Below are 19,721 nucleotides of genomic sequence, written 5' to 3'. Positions count from 1 at the left end.
GATTCCTCTCCCCTTTTTTAAAACCTAGAGCAGCTGGTGCTGTTGCTTCTAGGCCTAACTCTGAGAAAAATTCCATACACACCTCCTGTAACTGAGATTCCTTCTTTTTGGAAGACAAATGCAAGTGGCGATCCAGCATAGAGTAAAACTTCTCACCATCCTTCTCAAACTTTTTCTTTCTTTCCTGCAAGAGGTTGAAGCAGAACCAGTTATTGGCATTTTCCAGATAAGAACATGCATCAACACCAAGATCCTTTGTGCAATTCTGTATTCCTGTGGACAAATTCTGGTCAACCCAGCCAAACAAGAAGGCCACTTCTCATTTGCTCTGCTTTCACAGCTCCTTGCCTATCTTGGATGCAATTACTCCTCAAGACCCAGTCTAGCAATACTCTGTGGCACAAGAAGTATTTTTTCATGCCAACATCATGGCAAAAAGCCCCACTGATGAGGTGCTGTTCCTTCTCTAAATCTCTTAATATCCAGTAAACTGAAGATGTACTCATACATCAAAAACCTGCTCACCATCTCCTGACATGCTGTTCACACAGCCCAGAAACAACTGGGCAAACACTGAAATGTCAGAGGCACGTCAAGGTCAAGAAAAGGTTCATTAGATTTTGGCAACTTTCTGTTCTAAAGAGTTTATCATCTGTTTCTGAAGAGTACCAGAGGAAAAGCAGAAGCCTGGCAGGTCGACAGACAGGCAGGAAATCCTCATCTGCCTGTCAGCAGAGGTGCAAAGAGAGCACAAATGAGTGAGAGCAGCAAACAGAGACACTCGAGAAGGAAGCCTGGGAGCAGGCAGGGAGCAGCAGAACTGAGCACCAGGCTGCTGGCTCCTGCCTTGCACTGACTGTGACACTGGTGATCACAAAAAAAAAAAACCAGAGCAGGGGCCAGCTTGACAAATACCCACTTCAGATGGTATCTGACATATCAGGGATTCCTGGAAGGCAACTAAATTACTAAAATCAGGAAATTCCAGCCTGGCAGCAGCCTCTGTGCCAGGTCCAAGCAGTTGAGAGCTGGTGAACACACAGTGCAGGCATGTATGGGATGTCCAGATGTCTGTCTGGCTTTTTAAAGCTCAAGAAAGTGGGAAGCAGTTCCAGATTCCTGGGGAATTACTGGTATCTTTTGACATCTAGCTCCTGAAAGCCCTGAAATCCTCTTCTCTTGCCCCCACTCAGAAATGCATGGAAAAGCAAGCACAGCATACACCAGTGTCACCACAAACCAGAGCAGATGGACTCTGCCAGACTGCTGGGTATTGGGAATTTTCCTCATGAATTCAGTAGTGACCACAGCTTCCCCTGCCTGAAGTTTTGCTTCCCCCTTCCACTTGTATGGACTATTCCATCTGTCTGTCAGGATGTCCTGCAGCAGGATGCCTGGGGGCTCCCAAAACCCCTGGGCTCAGCACAGGTGGCTCCCAAAAACAGTAACAAACCTTCCTGCCAGCTGCTTTCCAGGGAAAAGGATTCTCTCCCCACATGGCTGCGGTGAAAACACCATTACCATGAGGAAATGGCACCAACCTGACTACCCCTGCTGATGTGTAACTGTCTGGAGCAGGGCAGGCTTAGCCCAGCAAACCTTTTCACCTCAGCAATTACATATTCTGCCCTGCAGACCCTGGAATTACAGGACAGCTGAAGGGAAGAGCATCCTCTGGAATCACCCCCTGCAATATCAGGTACTGTGACTCCGTGTTAGCAGCCTCACATATCAGAACAGAGAGATCTACATCAAATCCAGAGGAGTAGAGAGTCCTCCAAGGGTGAATCCTAATTTAATCAGTGCAGCAACTGCGGGGCTGAGGCCAGGAAGGATGATCAAAACAAACCACCACCCTCGTGACTAACTCCCTGATCAGCAAACCCAAACCCAGCGCAGTGAAAGCATTTGCAGACACAGTTCCTGTGTCTGTAAGGTCAAACTCCTGGGCTGTCTGTGCCATTAATGCCCCATCTCATGCAGCCAGGAACTTGCCTTGTTTCCATTTCCTTAATGAGGAGCCTCCAAACCCCAAGGCCACAGAAGTGCAGGGAAGCAGAGCTGTGGGGCTGCAGGCACAGCTCTCCTGTGGCCACCTCCTCACGTCTCAGAGGAGAGGGCTGTGCCAGCAGCAGGGCCCGAGACAGAAAAGCAGGTGCTGCCATGGAAAGCTAGCTCCAAGCCCAACCAAGAGCTCCACTGTCTCCACCAAGGTGGCGTGCAGAGGGGTGGTGGCAGCACAGGGCTGGTGCTGTCCCTGTTCCTCAGCAGAGCTGTGGGGGAGCAGCTGAAGGTGCAGCAGGAATGGGGCTGGAGCCCACTCCAGGAGTCCTCCCCTGCCTCTCACCACCAGCAAGCAGCACAGCTGGGGTGACCCAGCTGCCCCCACCCTGTGGAGAGGCCAGCAGGGAAGACAGCCACACTCCAGGCCAGAGCTGGGACCAGCCTCTCCTGCTCTCAATCTGGGAGGCTGCTCACCTGCACCAGGAGCTGTGGCAAGGGGCAAGGGAACAGGATGGGATGGGCAGGGGGATGTACCTCTGGATGCAGCAGCCCGGGAGCAGGTGGCTCCTGGCTTGTCCCCAGGAGGGGTGACATTGCTGTGGGAGGCTGTGGTGCCTGTACAGATGGCCACAAGAACTCAAGAAGGAGGCCACAAGCTGTGTGAGGCTGTGGTGCCCACAGAGATGGCCACAGGACGCCACAGCCTGCAGCTACAGAGAGACCACAAACCACCAGGCAGCAGCTCACCACCAGCTTGTGGGCAGCTCCCTGTGGGAAGACTTGGTGTGTTCTGAGGAAGAGGGGTCACCTCTGCTCAGGGAAAGACTGGTGAAGAGAAAGGAAGAGCCTGGGAGAGCAGTGGAACTCCTGCAGCAGGAGCTGGGAAGGCAGACTCACTCCTTTGGGGAGAGCCTCCTCCTCTGCCAGCGCCCGCAGCAGGCAGGGGCACATGGCTGCACTGGGGACATGGAGCACTGAGCTCTTCCTGGGGATTGAAGGCACTGGGAATGATGTCCAAGATGGACCCATGTGTTACAGGACCACAATGCAGCATGCTGTTTTGGGCCTCTAAGAGGGAGCTTGCCAATCATTCCCACTCTGGCTAATTAACATATAACTGAACAGCAGAAGAATGACCTGCAAATCCTTCTGAGTTGGCTGCTGAACAGAGCAAGCCAAGACAAAAAAAACAACACAAAAAAATCACCCAGACTGAAGCACAATCTGGAAACATGAGCACAAATTAGTCCTCATGAATATGCAGCAAAGGGCTGCACCACGTTCCCATTAAGGGTTTGCCAAGTCCAAGACCCACCCACCTTCCCTTTACTGCTCACAGGGGCAGCCAAGCAGATCCCACCGAGTGCAGGCAGGTGGGTTGCAAAAACCCTGCAAAGCTGGGGGCTTTGACAGGCACTGCTGTGCCCAGGAATGAGCAGGAGCCCATGGGACAGCTCTGGCTGCTCTGTGTGTGCTGGGTCCTGCCTGCACCCCGACAGCCGCCAGCACTGGGGCGACACCGGAGCCCTTCGGCAGCTTCGGGTCCAGCTCACCACGGGGAAAGGGGCAAAAGGACTTGACAAAACACCTCCTTAACCATTAGTTGTTAATTAGGATCCTCTGAAATTCCCATCTTCAGAGAGGTGGAGTGAGTGGCAAGTGAGAAGCCCAGCTCAAGGGCCACTTCTCCTCTCCATAAGGAATTAAACACACTTTTCCTTCTGGGAGCCCCCATCTCCATCCACACCTGAGGGGCTTGGGTGCAAGAGCAGTGGATGGAGGATCACCACAGCTCATTTTTTATGAGGAATCAGCAGTTAATTCAGAAACAGGTTTCTAAAAAGTCAATGGATGTAGAAAGAGCAGTTCTATCAAAGCACACTCAGTTCATCCTGGCGTTTTTCCTTCAGCCACTGCTTTCTCTCAAATGCTTTCACTGCTTTCTCTCTCTCCTTAGGCCCTGCTCGCAGAGATGAAAGCAAATAGAAGTTATTATGCTCCCTTTCTTTTAAAATTATAATTAATGAAATTAATAACAAATTTAACTAAGACCTTTTAGGAATATGTGATCTGCTATGGAAGAAATTTTGATGAACACTGCAGCTATTCAGCATCCTCTTGCCATTGCAGTACATCCAAACAAGCTTTTCCCTCTGATTTTTTTGGTTTGCCTTGTGTTGTTTTTTTAAAAGCTGTCTCCTTCCAAGTGAAACTGGAATGAAACTTTTCTATTCAAATCCTCCTCAACTCAGTAAGTGTGGCCAGGCTCTTCCCAAAGTGTCCCAGCCCCATAGCATGGAGCTGAGCCCCAGGGCTATGGAGAGGGAGGGATGGGGCCTCCATATGCACCAGCTCCTTTCCACACTCCCCCCCTGCCATGAATGCCAGAGCAGGGAAATGGGTCAGCTCAGGGGGTCCCAGAGCCTCCCTTTTATCTGTGATGTGGCACATCACAGCACAGCAAGAACGGAGACCCCATGGGGCTGTGGCAGAGGGAGTGGCTGGAGCGGGTCCCAGTGACAGCCCAGGGCTGCCCTGTGTGAGAGCACACCCTCCCCTCCCGAGGAGACTCCATTTGTCCCGGGAGAACGGCTGAATGCAGACTCAGATGTGTTGGTCAGACTGGCTGTGCTCCAGCCAGAGGCATCACAAAGCCCCAATTCAAGGGCTCTTCCTATTTGGCTCCAGCAGCTCGCAAAGGGAACAGAAAACATCTCACAGAAGGCGACACTGCCAAAATACGGAAACTAAGCAGAGGGCACAAATTCTCTGTGTCATGTCTCCAGCCTGTTCCACAGCCCAGCCTCAGCCTCTGCTCCTGGAGCAGATCAGAAAGGGTCCACAGGGTGCTGCCAGGCCCAGCAGCGATGGGAGGAACCCACACTGACAGAACTCCACTGTGAGGAGCCTCGTTTGTACTTCCCACCTCCTGCTGCCGGCTGGGGATGAGCTGGAGATGCTTTGCAGGCTGGCAGGTGAAGGCAGGCTCTGTGCCCCAGGTGACACCTGACAGTGCAGCTCCCCAGCAGTGTGACATAGGCTCCTGGTGGGGAAACATCGGAGCTGAGGACAAGGGGGAGGAGTGGCTGGGGCTCACTCCCAAACTCGCACCCTCTCAAGGCTTTGGGGTGGCACTGGGGACAGTGGTACCTCCCTGCGGGCACACTGTGATCCTGGCATGGTGCAAGGTGCTGCCCTGTGAGCTCCTGCATGGAGCACAGCACAGCCCCCTTCCCACCGTGGTGCCCTGGCACCTCTGCAGTTCATATTCCTCACGAGAAACAAAACCCCAAACCAAACTACATGGGCTGAGCCACCTGCAACAACCCTCTGCCCTCTGCCACCTCTCCAGCTGCTCTGAGCAGTGTCCTGCCACTGTCACCACCCTGTGCTTCCACCTGGAGCGTCCTGCCCATCCACAGGGAGCCAGCAAGGGCTGCAGGCTGTTGGGTGAACCTGTGTCAGTGCTGGGGCCGTGGCACCAGCCCTGCTGAGATCTGTGTCCACCCACTGGGCACGGCCACTGCAGCCAGGACACGGGCACACGGCCGGCAGCTCGGCTCTCGGGGTACAGCACGCTCTGGGCTGGGGCAAAGTGGCCCTTACACACCTTAAGGGCTCTCTGGGAAGAAAACAGCCCGAGGGACACACGAGCAGTGGTCACCTCTGCCATGCTCGTGGCTGTAAGCTCTTCAGAGGGTTCCACACACCAGCCCTCAGGTCATGGCAAAGGGCAGGAGGGCCATCAAGTATCTCCTCTCAAACCCTGTATTTATTAAATGTCAAAGCCTCCAGATGGGCTGGGCTGAATCCAAGCCTCAAGTGTTCTCCAAAACATCTCCATTTCGGAGCTGGGTCAGAGCCAGCCCCATTTTAAGCTGCCGCTGAGTAACATGGAACCTGGACTTCTTGATAGCAGACAAGGGAAAAATGATCTTTTGCGCTCCACATGTGCAGGATTTGCTTTTTATTGCTTGTTTCTTTAAAAGTTTGGTCCATCTGAAAGACTCATTAGATACTTTATGTAAATATTTCATAACAAAAGCCCTATGACTATAATCAGGTTCTGCCTGCTGGCCTCTCCTGCTTCCCCTCCTTCCCTTTTTCCCTCCTTGCCTTCCTCCCTCCCACTCTACTGCACTCTTCGCTGCAGAAAGTATTTTATTCTCAACAGCACTGACTGAACAAAGGGGAGAGGAGAGAAAGCAGCAAGGAAGATCTCCTGGCTGAAACAAGCACTCCTTGCTCAGGACAGAGGCGGTGCTGGAATCGGGCCAGGAGAGAACCCAAAGAATTCAGGAAAAGACTTTGGAGCCTCTTATGATTGAAAAATCAGACTAAAAGTCACAGCACAAACCCTCATGCCAGCAGCTGAAAGCCAGCATTGAACAGGGAGTTTCTGAGTGCCTGAAGTCAGAATGCAGCAGAGCAACTGTCTGCTGGTTAAAAACAACAGGAGGAAAATCTGAATTCAAACACAGTGACAGAAAACAAATCTGTTTACATTGAAAACAAACAAACAAGCCTTACCTTGGTGAACCCTATCTGCTCCTTCCGGAAGTTTTCCAAAGGTTTGATCAGCAAATCACTCGCGTTCTGCACCTACAGTGCAAAGAAAAAGCATTTTAATTGCAGGATGCTGATCAATTTTCTCCTAAACAGAGGCTGAACAGGGCTAGAAGCCAAGAACTCTGAGATTTTAATATTGTTGACTGGAATCTTCTCTGCCTGTAGGTGAATTCACTTAAACCATCTGTACCTGCTCTTCCCCATTGGTAACACAGAGCAAACCCCAACCATGTCCCAGGAGGCTTTGGTGCACCCTGTAATTGATAGGGGGTGTCCCCAACCCTCATCCAACAAGGCTGCTCTCAAATAAAGGATGGACTTGCCTTGATTCAGCTAGAAGGTTACCTGTCACAGGAACAGCCAGGGAAAAGGCAAAGCCTGCCTGTGTCTCTTCCACTCCTGTCTCATGTTGGAGAAATGCTCTCCTGGGTGGTGCTCTGCACACCACTACCATGAATCCACGTGAAATCTCATCCCAGTTTGTATCCCTGGCTCCAGCTCCAGCCTGGCACTGGGACCAGCTTGCTGTCTCCTCCCATCCCCACTTCCCTGACAGGCCCTGCCCCAAGCTTCAGGGAAGGGAGAGGGGAAGAGAAGGGGACAGGACACCACACAGCCACAGCCCTTCAGGGAATTTAAATGATGAGTGTGAAACCTCCTGAGGGAGCTGCTGTAAAACAGAACTGGTCCTACAAGTAGAGGGCAAAAAACCCCAACTTTGAAAATTGGGCAGTGCCCATAATCCCTGAAACAATACCTTCCACTGCTTCCCCCACTGCCAAAGGAGCCACTATACCTGGGATGTAATTAATAATAAAGGAATATCTCAGTGCCTTCCTGGTTTCCTGCTGTTCCTTGCCTGCCCATGGACCCTCTGGTGCAGCCTGGCAGGAGCTCCTGCTGCTGCACGAGGCAGGGGAACGCAGAGCCAAGCAGCACATTCCTGGCACGCTGTAAGCTCTCCACCGAGCCTAACTTTCATGTTTTTCCTGGATTTAGGAGTGAAATGGGAAGCCAGCACTGGCTCTGGAGCAGCCCTGGAGAGGCTGTCAGAGGGCACATGGCAGCAGGATGGCAGTACATTGTACTGCAGGAGCTGGACCAGCACAGATGGGCTCAGGGACACCTGCCATCCTGCACCCAGCAAAAACTGAGCAAAACCACTTCTTGTTCTTTAACCCTTGGTTTCACCACAGAAGCAGCTGGTGAGCTGCCTGCACACAGTGCTGCCCCTTCAGCTGCAGGGCCTGGGGCTCTGTGCCTGCCTGTTCTGCCTGGGAGAGCCACAGCCCCCCACACCTGGTGCCAGCCCCATGCTCAGGGCCCACGGCCATGGGACCAGGGACCAGATGAGTACAAAGCACAATCCCTGTGCTCCCAGCTTCCCTGTGATGAGAAGCCTCACACCACACACATGGTGCTGTGGCTGTGATTTGGCATTTAGCTGTGCCAGGAACGACAGAGCCCAGTTCCCATCTCCTTACCATCATGGACCTCTCCAGCTCCACTTCGTGCAGCAGCTCTGCGAACTCCTTAAAGGACTCAGCTGTAAGGAAAGGAGAGCCTGGTCAGCAGAGCTGGGATGTGGCACCAGAGTGTGGGACACATGTGGGACACAATGTGGCTGCACCCCCAGCAGGGCCATCTAAAGGCTGGCAAAAAAAACGAGAAGAGGTGGCCCCCTTCAGCAGGAGCTGTGTGAGGCAGTGCCAGGTGCAGGCTGGCCTTGAGGGGTATTTATTTATGCAAGGGAGAGGAGGGTCTCCTACCCAGGGCAATGAAGGAGTGAAGGCCCTGGGAAGGTAGGAGGATGTTAATTAGCTTTTATTAGAAATTGTGTTATAGAGATTGCAATACAGGTGGCAGAGAAGGGGCAAATGAAGGGAAAGGTCAAACAGGGGGAAGGGGAGCTGCCATCCCCAGGGCTTGCAGCAGGACAGGCTCCCACAGTGGGAGCTGTGGGCAGGACAGGGCTGCCTGGCCTGGCATCTCTGTCCCAGGAAGAGCTGCAGGTGCTTGCCAGGACCAGGACAAGTGTGTCAAATGAAAATGACCTGTGATTCGGCATTTAGCTGTCAAAGATCAGCACCAGGAAGCACAAAGTCCATGTACAGAAGGAAAGGCAGCAGATGTAGACATGGTCACAGACACTGGTACCACTCCCCAAAATGTTGGATGTGAAACAAAAAGATCTCATTGATAAGCAGTTGGGAGTCCAACTACAATAAAAACAGCATGAAACCTTTCCTTTAACAAACTGAAACAATAATTTATCCTGGGGAAATAAAAGACTAGGTGGGAGTAGCTGACCACACACCAAGGGGGAACAGCCCCTCTCTCTGCCCATCAAAGGACAACTTGGGAAGGGGCTGGGTTTGTGACAGGGGAGGAAACCTCAGCAGCAGAGCATTGACAGTGCCAAGCCAAACTCCCATCTCTCCAGGCTGCAAGGCAAGGCTGGGCAGACACCTGCCCATGCAGGTAGTGTGGCTGTGTGCTGGATGCCTGGGGAAACAACCTGATCACCCCAGTGCACCTGAGAACTACCTGGGAGTTAGCTGGGAAAGTTTCCCACAGTTCCAGCCTGCTCAGCACAGCGTGGGACAGGTCTGGTGGGTCCCAGGCTCCCCCTTGCCCTGGTGGGAACAGCCCAGAGTGGCTCTGTCACACCCCAGAGTTCTGCAGTTCAGACCCTCCCTCCCTGCAGCACGCTGGGCTGGGCAGGGAGCACACAGGGGGCACAGCAGGTGTACAGCAAGGCAGGCACAGGATTAGCTTGTCCCACAGGTCAGGGAGAGGATGCTCCTGTGCTCTCTGTGCGAGCTGAGTGCCCTCTCCCCTCATCCACAGCAGCACCTTGGCAGAGGTACCTGTCCTGCTAAAATCCAGCCTGAGGATTCATTCTGCAGCCACCGAGACACACAAAAGGGAACGACTGCAGCCTCGTGACACGGGCCCTCAGCTGGCAGTGGCACAACAGACCTTCCTGATGAGTCAGGGACTTCTGAGCTCTCTCCTCCACTGAGGGCTCCAGCACCAGCAATGCAATGGCCCTGCAGCTCATGGTGCTCACGCCCAGGGCCACACGTGGCTGTCACTGTGGCTCCCCAGGACAAGGAGTACACGGACACCAAGGGCCTGAGCCAGGAAAAGAATTATCACAGGGAGAAAGAGAATCCAGCCCCAAACTTACAGGGAATATGTCAGTGCCTAAAATGTTGCCTAGCTGTTTTTTCCCCTTTGCTCTACAGGAAGAGCCCAGGAACATGTTTCCTGGCTCCAGTCACAGAGCAGCTCACTGAGTTTGACCCTGCACCACACACAAGGCTCAGATCCTGCTGGCAGCCCAGCAGTGCCTGGGAGCAGCGGGGTGGATCTGTGCTACTGGCCTGGGTCAGAATTTGCCAGCCCTTGCAGGGCAGTTTGGAGCAGAGGGGCCACCAGCAGCCACAACCTGCACACCCACACCTGGAAATGCCAGAGTGACTCTGCTGGGCAGCCAGAAGCATTCCAGGAAGGTCCTTACAGCCAGAGTTCCTGTGCCTGGGAGGGAAGAACATGACATCCCATTTCACTGCCCCTTTCATCTCTGCAGGAGTTGCTGATTTGGGTCCTGTGAGGTGACAGTGGAGGAACTGCAGGAGGGAGCACAGGAGGAGCTGCAGCTGTGGGGTAACACGAGTGCATCCATGATCTTTCCCATGCCCAGGGGAAAGTGCTGCTCACCACAGACAACATCAGCCCAGTGTCCTGACTGCCACCTGCAGCATCCCTGCTGTCACCCGCTCAGGTGCCAGGCTGCTCTGAGCCCACACAACCAGAGAGCAGCGTGACTTCAGCTCTATTTACAAGCCAAACACGTCCTCTTGCAGCGCATTAGAAGGGCCTGTAAGTGTTCTGCTTCACTCCCATATCCTGCACATCAAGTGAGCTCTGCACTCCCACGCAGATCCCTGGCACCCAGGCAGGAGATGGAAGCTGCTGCGGAGATGTCAACGCCCCACTGCTGTGTCAGGAATAAGGAAGCCTCAACCCCTGCAGGCACACCAGGGCTTGGGTGGGAGGAGGAACACAGCCCAGGCTTCTTCACAGGGAAACTGGGAACCTCTTCTTGAAGAAGCAAAACAAATACTCCCCAGCAAAACTGAAGGGAAACATATTCCTTTCACCGCGGAGGATTTTACATCTGCTGTGATCTCTTCTTGCTCTCCCTCATCCCACAATCCCTTTATTCAGCCTCTGTCATTCCCAGCAGCATTGCTTGGTTGTTGGAGCTCTGTCCCTTCCAGCCAAGAGGAGGGACACTCCTTTCCTTGCATGGCTATTTGTCTCAGACCCCTCAGCTCCCAGGAGGGGCATTTACATGGCAGAGTTCTCCCCGCCCTGACCCACATGTGTTTGGAAGCTCAGCACCTCTGCTGTCGTTAGATTTGACTCATTTCCAGCAGGTTTCACCCAGAGACCTTCCATAAATCAAACAAGCCTTGGAAGGACAGGCTGCAATCTGCTTCACGTGGCTTTAAATACAACAGCCCAAGGAACAGACTCTACTTCCTTCCCCTTCCGACAGCAGCCGAGAGATCTGACACCAGCAATGTCACACTGCTGCCACTCTTCAACTGCTGCCTGACAAAAGCTGGTTTTCCTTTTTTCCCCTTTTATGTGCAGCCCTTGGGAGCAGCCTGGAAAAGACCCTGTGCCCTGTGTCCCACCCCATGAATGCCCTGTGAGCCTACGGGCAGCCCCAGCCCCTCAGCCCAGGCAAGTGGCCCAAGTATTTTGTCTGATGGGGCAGGGTCAGAACATCAGGGGCTTAGGATCCCCTCTTGTCCCTCCTGCAGCCCCTGTCCCCCCTGCAGGGTGTGCTGTGCCAAGAGCAGATCCATGTGACATGTGTGGGGTTTGGGGCATTAAGGCCCTTCGGGTCAGCCCCCAGGCTGTGGATGCTGAGTGACTCCCAAAGCTGTGTCGTGGGAGGGCAGGGATGTAACGCGGCTCCAGGATCACTAATCCCCCAGCAGATGTGCAGGGAGCAGCCCTGCAAGGCTGCCTAGGGAACAGCCAGCCATTGTTTCCCATTTGAGACACATCCAGCAATCCTTTTTCCCAGCAGTTTGCAGCCTGGTGCCTTTGCAGGGCAGCGTGGGGCAGCTTGTTCCTGTGAGGCCCTTCCAGCACAGCAAAGGCAGCTCTGGGAGCAGCACCCGCTGGGCTCCACTGCAGCACTGGGAAGAGGGGCTGGCTGGGAGGGCAGCACCACGCTGCCTCCTCCCCAGCACCTGGCAGCACGGAGCAGGCCCAGAGCCATGGAAAACCTCTGCAAATTGTCCGCTGAATTGGGAATGTGAAACTCGACCCGTGACTGCTCGACTTCATAAAATAAGCTCTGGAAGAGCTGCCTGGAACCCGGCTCCTGAGGCTGCTCAAAAACCAGCAGGCAGGCTAGTTCCTAGAGAGGGAGACTGTTCCAGTTACTGGAAGCCTGCTTCAAAAAGCAGAGAACTCACCAATATTGATTTCATCATCCGTTAGTGTGTCACCGATGAAGTCGAACTGGAAGGACTGCAGAGTCTGGGAGAACTTCTGCACTGCTGAGGAGTATCCTGGAAAAGGACAGAGCAATCAGCTGGAGGTTTCTGCAGTTGTTCTATAGAGGCTGCACATCTTAGGAATTTATTCTGAATGGAACAAGACCACAGGAAGGTTGTTATGAAAATCCATAGGCATTGGGAATTTCAGCCCTGCAGAAAATGCTGCAGCATTAATAACCCTCAGAGGCTGCAGAGAGCATTGGATTTGGGTTTTTTCTCTCTCTGAAAAAGCCTCTGCAGCACTAATGGATGCACCACACGGTACAGTGACTGATCTATGGCCTTGTGTCCAGCCACATACAGAAAGAGACACTGACACACTTCCCTGCAGGAAGACATTCAGGAGATACTCAGGGCTCTGTGTGCACCAGCACAGCTCCTTGGAGCACAGGGGCCGTCAGACAGGCTGGCCACTGTTCACAGGAATCGTTTCATAATATGGGAGAAAAATCTGTAGAGTCAGAAAATAAATGTGAGGAAAAAGGCAGGACTAAAAATAGCTGTCCCTCTGTGGGGTCATGGACACAGACAGGCCCTGAGGGAAGGACAGTGCCACGGAGCACAGAGCTGAGCCAGGAGGCTCAGCTGGGCTTGCCTGGGCACCCACAGATGGCCCTGGGACCTGCTGCTCCCGCTGGTGAGGAACAGTCCGGGCTGGAAGCAGAGAAATTGCCTGATGTTTTCTGTGGCTCAGTCCAAATTATTTTTGGAACTTCCAGAGACGTTTCTGGCCCAAAGGATGCTTTGTGTCTTTGCACCCTGTGTGGCTGGACGGCGTCTGCTGGCATTGGCAGAGAGGCCCTGGGACGTGACAGTGACACCACAACAGAGCCTGACCCAGGGCCAGCGGGGACAGCACACTCACTGGATTGACCACATCATCCTGCACAAAGCTGCAACAGTTCCTGAGGTACAAACAGATGGAGGCTGCACTCACCTGACCTCAGAGAGTAGCATGTAAGCGACAAAAGGAAAAGCAAAGGAATAATGTTAGACTCTGATTTATACTGCTATTTTCTCTAATTTGGGACTCCAGCTATAGACATAGGCCCAGGCTGAGTGCACTGAGATGGCACTTTTAGAAATTCATGAAATTACCATTGTAATTCAGAAAATTACAATTGCATGACATGTAATGGCACAGACATTAACAGGTAACCAGCTCCCACCACTGCTGCCAAACCAGCACCATGATTGCTGCATATAGGAACTTGTTTTGGTTTTTTTTTATTTAAAAATAAAACTTAAAAGTGTGGTGGCAATCATGGGATGTTCTGAAATGCTACTGTGAAGGAGAGAGAAAAATTGGACAACATTGAAATGGATGTTGGGGAAAAGACATCAAGTGTCCTGGGTGGGGGGTACTGGCAGGTCCCCAGACTGCCCTGCTTTCACTGTCCCCAGGTCAGGAGCTCCTGACCCTCCCCAGGGTCCCTGGGCAGGCAGGGGTGGGGGCACTGCTGGGTCCCTGATGCAGGCTCAGAGTGCAGCCCCTGCTTCTCCCTCAAAAGCCTCGTTCAGCAGCTCCCTCCGATGGGTCAAACCTTTGCTCCTGAATGGGCAGATTCAGGCCTGAATGTCGCTATTTAGCCCCAGCTGCCAGGGGCTGGAGCACGTAAATGGGTGAACTCTCGTACAGAACGATGTCATTGACTTGATGGAAAACCTCAGCAAATAATTCCCCCTCAGTCCCCCAGTGCTCACTCAGGCCAGGCTGGAGGCTCATTCAGCCCTCGCTCAGGGGAATCTTTGTTCATCCCCCTGCAAATCCCCATCCCTGACGCTGCTGTAGCCCCATCCAGCTCCTCCCCTGCTGCTGGCCAAAGGTGATTTTCAATCCCTCCTTCCAAACACCCCTCCCAGCCCAGTGTGTGTCCTTGAGCCCCTCTGAAAGCAGCAGCACTCCCAGCCAGCACCCATCTCCATCCATCCATCCATCCATCCATCCATCCATCCATCCATCCATCCATCCATCCATCCATCCATCCATCCATCCATCCCCTCCATGGGGGCAGGTGACAGGGCACCACGGCTCTGGTGGTCCTGTGAGCTGGGAGCACAGCAGCACACACAGGTCCCACAGGTGGTAGCTGGCAGGGACAGAGGGTCTCCATGTGCCATGTGTCCCTGTCAGCCCAGAGGAGAAGGAGGGAGAGAGGGAGAGGGGGTGTGAGCCCACACCATGTGTGCCTGGCGGGCTCTGGAGGAGCTCTTAATGGAAACCAGGCTTCTCCAGACCAACACAACTCGACTCCCACACGTAGCGAGCCTTGGCTGAACATCGGCTCCTGACAGAGCTCCTGTGTGCATGCACGGGACAGCATCGCTGCTGCTGCGGCACTGCCACAGCTCTGGGGGGTGACAGAGACACAGCACAGGGCTCACTGACTGCTGGCACCAGGGGACAGCTCTGGGGGGTGACAGGGACACAGCACAGGGCTCACTGACTGCTGGCACCAGGGGACAGCTCTGGGGGGTGACAGGGACACAGCACAGGGCTCACTGACTGTTGGCACCAGGGGACAGCTCTGGGGAGTGACAGGGACACAGAATGGGGCTCACTGACTGCTGGCACCAGGGGACAGCTCTGGGGGGTGACAGGGACACAGCACAGGGCTCACTGACTGCTGGCACCAGGGGAACAGAGGATGTCCCCACCCGGGGGCTGTGTCCCTGCAGGGCCCAGCACCAGGCTCTGAGGCACAGAATTGGTGTCAGTGCTCAGAGACACTCAGTGGGACGTTGCCCCTTCCCCTGGTGGCACACAAATGGCAGGGTGGTGATATCAGCGATGAGGCAGGGAAGGGGGACCAGGGAGAAAGGGATAAGCCATGGCCACAGGAAAGAGGCTCGACCACAGGAAGGAGCCAGCAGGAAGAGATTTGCTGTGTGGAAAAACGGGGCTCCATCCCACGCTGGGGGAGATAAGCCCGTATTCTCCCTTGTTTTAAGCGTCGGAAATGTTTTCCCTCCCAATACAAACACGGTTGCCAAAGGCTCCTGCTCTGCACCCCCAGAGCCTGGCAGGAGGGAGAGGCAGCTGCAGGGCCTGTCCTGCTCCCCCAGCACCAGGACACGAGGATCAAGGAATAATGCCATGCTCCAAGCTGGAATATCCCTGTGAACAACACGCCAAGGCTCAGCACTCAGCACTACCCCAACGACCCTGCCTGCTCAGCCTGTTTCCATGGAAACACACCAAAATGAATTTGATCAAGAGTCCTCAAGGACTCCTCTCCCTTCCAGCCTGAGGAAGTAATGCCAAGTTTCACCATTTGTGGTTACAATAATTTACTCTTCCAGTCAAAATGAAGTTCCATCCCTGCACAGAGTTGGCCCCAGGCGGGCTGCAGGGCAGGAGCACCAGTGCCAGCTTCAGGGGGCACACAGAGAACTCGGGGCTGCTTCATGTGTGGACAAACACACCTGCAGGACCAGCAGCTCTGGAAGGATGTACCTCACAGCCTGCTCAGTAAGGACCTACAATTCTCATTTCAACCTTTGACAGCAACCACAGGTAACCAAAAACCACAAGCAAAAAAGCTCTGCTACCGCTGCAAAAGCCACAGGTCTCTGACAAAACACAAACACAAGCTGAGCCCCAAACCAGGCAGTGCTGCTGCTTTTTCCTCCAGTGCTTAGAATTTAAACCAGAAGGAAACCATCACCACAGAAGAGAACCATGAGGGAACAGGGTGAGCCGACACGGCGAGAGAATGGGGCACAGAGGTGCTGCTCAAGGGTCTGCAATGCTCTAGGTGTCACAGGTGCACATCCTTAATTAGCTTTACTAATTGCAACCCCGGGGTCACAGTCTGTGTGACTGCAGTGGTCCTCTGTTCCCAAGAGAGGAAACCATGTCCCTGAGCACATGGAAACAGAAGTGGCTGTGACAACCAAGCGGTGCCAGCTATGGGGACCAGCAGGATCTCCGAGCCAGGACAGGAGGGCCCTGCCTGGGCTGCCTCATTTAACACCACGGGGACACAGTGGGACATCGGGTGTGACACAGGTGCAAAGGACAGCCTGATTTTTAGAAATAAACACTTTGACAACCAGCTGTGCAGGAGAGTAGCTGTGGAGGGTACACACTGGCCAGGGCCAGGCTGCCAGCACCTCCTCCTGTTATCCACACCCAAACAGCCCTTGTTTATACGACACTCGCTGGCTGTGCAGCAGCTGGTATATACAGCTTCTTCCTAGGAAACAGCCAGGTGGGAATTGCTGCTCCTCCAGAAGCTAAGGGGCAGAGCAAGCAGTGGGCTCAGCAGCCTTTTTGGCTAATGCCCATCACACACTGCTCCCAGGGCATTGCACTGCAAATTAAGGAGGAAAAAACAAAACAAAAATACCACCCCCCCGCCAACCTCATCATCTTTGCAATCACTGGCCAGTGACACTTCCAGTGCAAAGGCAGTCCTGAGTTTAATTTGACTCAGGTGAAGGCATGAATGGCTGAGCAGTGATGGGGCTGCAGCATCCCTGTCCTGCTCCTGGGAAGGGACAGGATGTCCCAGCCCGCACTGGAAGGTGGGAAGTGACTTTCAGTGATCTCCCTGCCTGCACCTATGCATGGGCAGCTTGGGGAAGAACAGCCAGCAGACATTTCCATGGGGGAAAAAGCAATTCCTGAGGTTCTGCATCCGCCTGGCCCACAGATTGCAGTGCCAGAGCAACTCAGTCACAGCTTCAGCAATCCACGAATAAACCCCATAAGGAATCAACAGGGAAAACACAGCCTGGCTTTGACTGTGGCAGTGAAAATACCCAGAGCAAAGCTAAGCAGGAGCTCCATCTTTGCATTTTGCTTTCTTCTCCTCATCTGGAAAACAGATATCAAAGCTGGCCATATACTTTCTTTTCAAATAAGCAAATAAAAGACAACAAAAGTTCACTCTGCCTTTAAACAAGAGCATTTTAAGACATGGAAATTTTTTGGGTTGGCATCTAAGCTCTGGAAATCCATTTTTGTCTGGGAAATGTTGCAAGACCGTGACACACAGCAGCTGAGGACACACCTACATTTCCTACCAATGGTCCCTGTGGATGACTTTCTCCTCCTTGGTGGAGAGCTGTGCACAGCACACGTACAGCATGAGAAATTCTGCTTTTCCCAGCATGCAGAGACAGGGCTGTGATTCCTGAGGGGAAAATAACGTGCCCATTGTTACCAACTCCTGCCAAAGAATTCCCCAGGGAATTGCATCACTAAGGAGATGGAGCTGATCACCATCACTACCCTGGGGACAAAGTTCTGGACAGAGTACCTGACCCACTGCTTCCTAGGAATTCTCTGTCCTTGCAGCAGAGTTTTAGGAGCCAACACACAAAGTAAGTGGCCAAGGGGCCAGGCTCTGCCCCGAGCTGTTGGATTTACACTGTGTGTACTACTTCCATGAAGTTCCCCAGTCTCTGTGCCACAAAAATACCTCAGCCTGGAAAGCCATGAGCTCCCCCATGCTGAGCCCAGGTGTGCCATCAGGATCAGGAGTCTCATGGAACACTCCCAAATACTCTACAGCTGCTCAAACACAGAAACGTGCTGATTTTCTCAGATGAGGATAAAAAAAATAACCTTCCAGGTCAGCCTTCTAAGTAGTCCCAAATCCACACAGGATCCTGCAGGGAATCCAGCCCTCTTGGTGCTGCACAGAGGAGAGATGCTCACCACTAGGGAGCTACAGAACAGCCCAGGACAGGCAGTGCCTGGCACTGACCCAGGGCAAGCCGTCCGCAAGTGCCCCTGAAGGCTCTGTGGGGACTCAGAATCCCTGACACATTGGACAAAGGCCATTTTTCCCACACTGACACGGGTTTTCCACTTGCCAGGAGTAAGTGGCTAGCATGAACTGCTAAAAATAACTTGCTATATTTAGCTGTGCTTTACAAATCTCTTGCAGAGGAATTTACTGGATGTCTCACACTCTGTCACACGTTTACCTCTCCTAATCAGCCCTTCATTGACTGAGTTGTTCATAAGCTGCTGCTTCCCTTTTCACAGCCAGTCCAGCCCAGGCTCCAGGCAGAAGAACAGGGCTGTGCTCCCAGTAAAAAGACAGTTCTCAGTACCTCTCCCTAGCCAGTGACCTTTTGCTCTGCAAGCTAACTTGTTACTTGTCCTCTGGACCATCATCTCCACTCACACATCCCCCTCCCACTCTCCCCCACCCTCTACAGTTTCTCTTTTCCATCCTAAACTTCAATCTTTGATTCTCATAAATTCTTCTCCTTTCCCAGCCAGCCTTGTGGGAAGTGCCCAAACGTGCTTGGTGAGCTTATTTTCTTATTTACTGTTAAATTAAATACCCAAGGACCCAGACAGCAATGGTTCACACTCATCGTTCTCACGCCTGCCTTATCTCCCTCATTGCCTGAAGGAAACCAGCTCTGCCAGACCTGCCATGCTCCAGAAGAGCTGGCAAAGGTTACGAGGCTGCACCTCGAAGCTCAAGACAGTTGAACACACAGAGGGGCTTTCCTGGATGCCTGGAGCACAAGGAGATAGATCATGGGTCTCCTCACCAACAGCTTGGAAGTTTGGCAAACTTCAGCCCAAAATATCAGCCCAAAACCCCAACCAAAACACAAAGCAACCAAGCAAGACTGGAAGGACAATGAAGTTTTGGGGCATATTGGTCTGCTTTGGAGAAAACAGGGAGTGATGTGGGATACAGCTTCTAGGAGGAGGACACACTCTCACCCTCCCTTGGATTAAGTTATCCAGCATCTTCTTCCCAAGATCTCCACAGTGACAGATCCATTGGTCAGGAAGAGAATCATGCAGCAGAGCCACATTTCAAAGCAAAGACATGGAACACACAATTCTCCCAGTGACACTCACTGGCTTGTACTGGTTTCCTAGAGAGCGACACTTCGGGCTGTATGTTTAATATTTTTATAAGGGACAGTGTGCTGGATGAATTGTTTTTAATGATTTTTGCTTCTGAAACACAAGGGCAGCACAGGATGCTGCAGCACAGCCTCCTGCCTGGCTCAGCTCAGCCAGGGCACCCCCGCTCTCCCCACAGCAGCAAAACTCCCGCTGGCATCAGCACGTCCCTTAGTGCTCCTCAGCATGAGCCATGGGTAAAACTGCACTTCGGAAGGCTGAACTTCTCAGAGAGTGGCTTTTTCCCCTTTGGCATTTTGCTGGCCTTTCAAATCAACCTTGCACCCCTGCAAAGCTGGAGGAGTTGCTTCAGCAAAACTGGAAAGAGACATGGGGCAGCCAGCCCAGAGCACGTGGCCAGCTGAAATGGAAGCTAAGAAAAGATGAGTGGTGTTAGAAATCTGCAAAAGTGGTGAAATGAGCAGTAAGAAATAATGCAACTGGTTTTTAAACAAATGCTCCCAAGGTCGCAGAGGCAGAGAAGAGTCACGAAGGAGGAAACGCCATCACAGGTCTCTGGTTCCCCACAGACCCATGGGGCTGGTGCTGCCATACCTGCAGGAATTTCAGACCACCTGGTGTCCCAGTCCGGCTGTTGGCACACCAGGGAATTGCTCATCACTGCCCTGGAGTGCAATGAACCCGAGTGTAGGAGGGAGAGCCGCAGC

At 53.1% G+C, this 19,721-nt stretch overlaps 1 protein-coding gene across 2 annotated transcripts in view; it reads right to left on the bottom strand.

Moving 5' to 3' along the window:
* OPHN1 (oligophrenin 1) overlaps positions 1-19,721 on the bottom strand; it is a 51,175-nt gene that overhangs the window by 24,376 nt on the left and 7,078 nt on the right. For both annotated transcript variants that reach the window (XM_088062709.1, XM_088062710.1), the window contains exons 2-5: positions 12,081-12,176; positions 8,058-8,119; positions 6,535-6,606; positions 83-184 (exon numbers count right to left, since the gene is read on the bottom strand). In XM_088062709.1, the coding sequence (XP_087918835.1) occupies positions 83-184; positions 6,535-6,606; positions 8,058-8,119; positions 12,081-12,176 (332 nt within the window). The remainder of the gene's footprint in view (positions 1-82; positions 185-6,534; positions 6,607-8,057; positions 8,120-12,080; positions 12,177-19,721) is intronic.

The sequence above is a fragment of the Pseudopodoces humilis genome, chromosome 15 (assembly GCF_049639895.1).
Source record: "Pseudopodoces humilis isolate 2021_Gansu_Grassland_sample_001 chromosome 15, ASM4963989v1, whole genome shotgun sequence".
Lineage (NCBI taxonomy): Eukaryota > Metazoa > Chordata > Aves > Passeriformes > Paridae > Pseudopodoces > Pseudopodoces humilis.
This window is presented reverse-complemented; position numbering and strand designations above follow the sequence as displayed.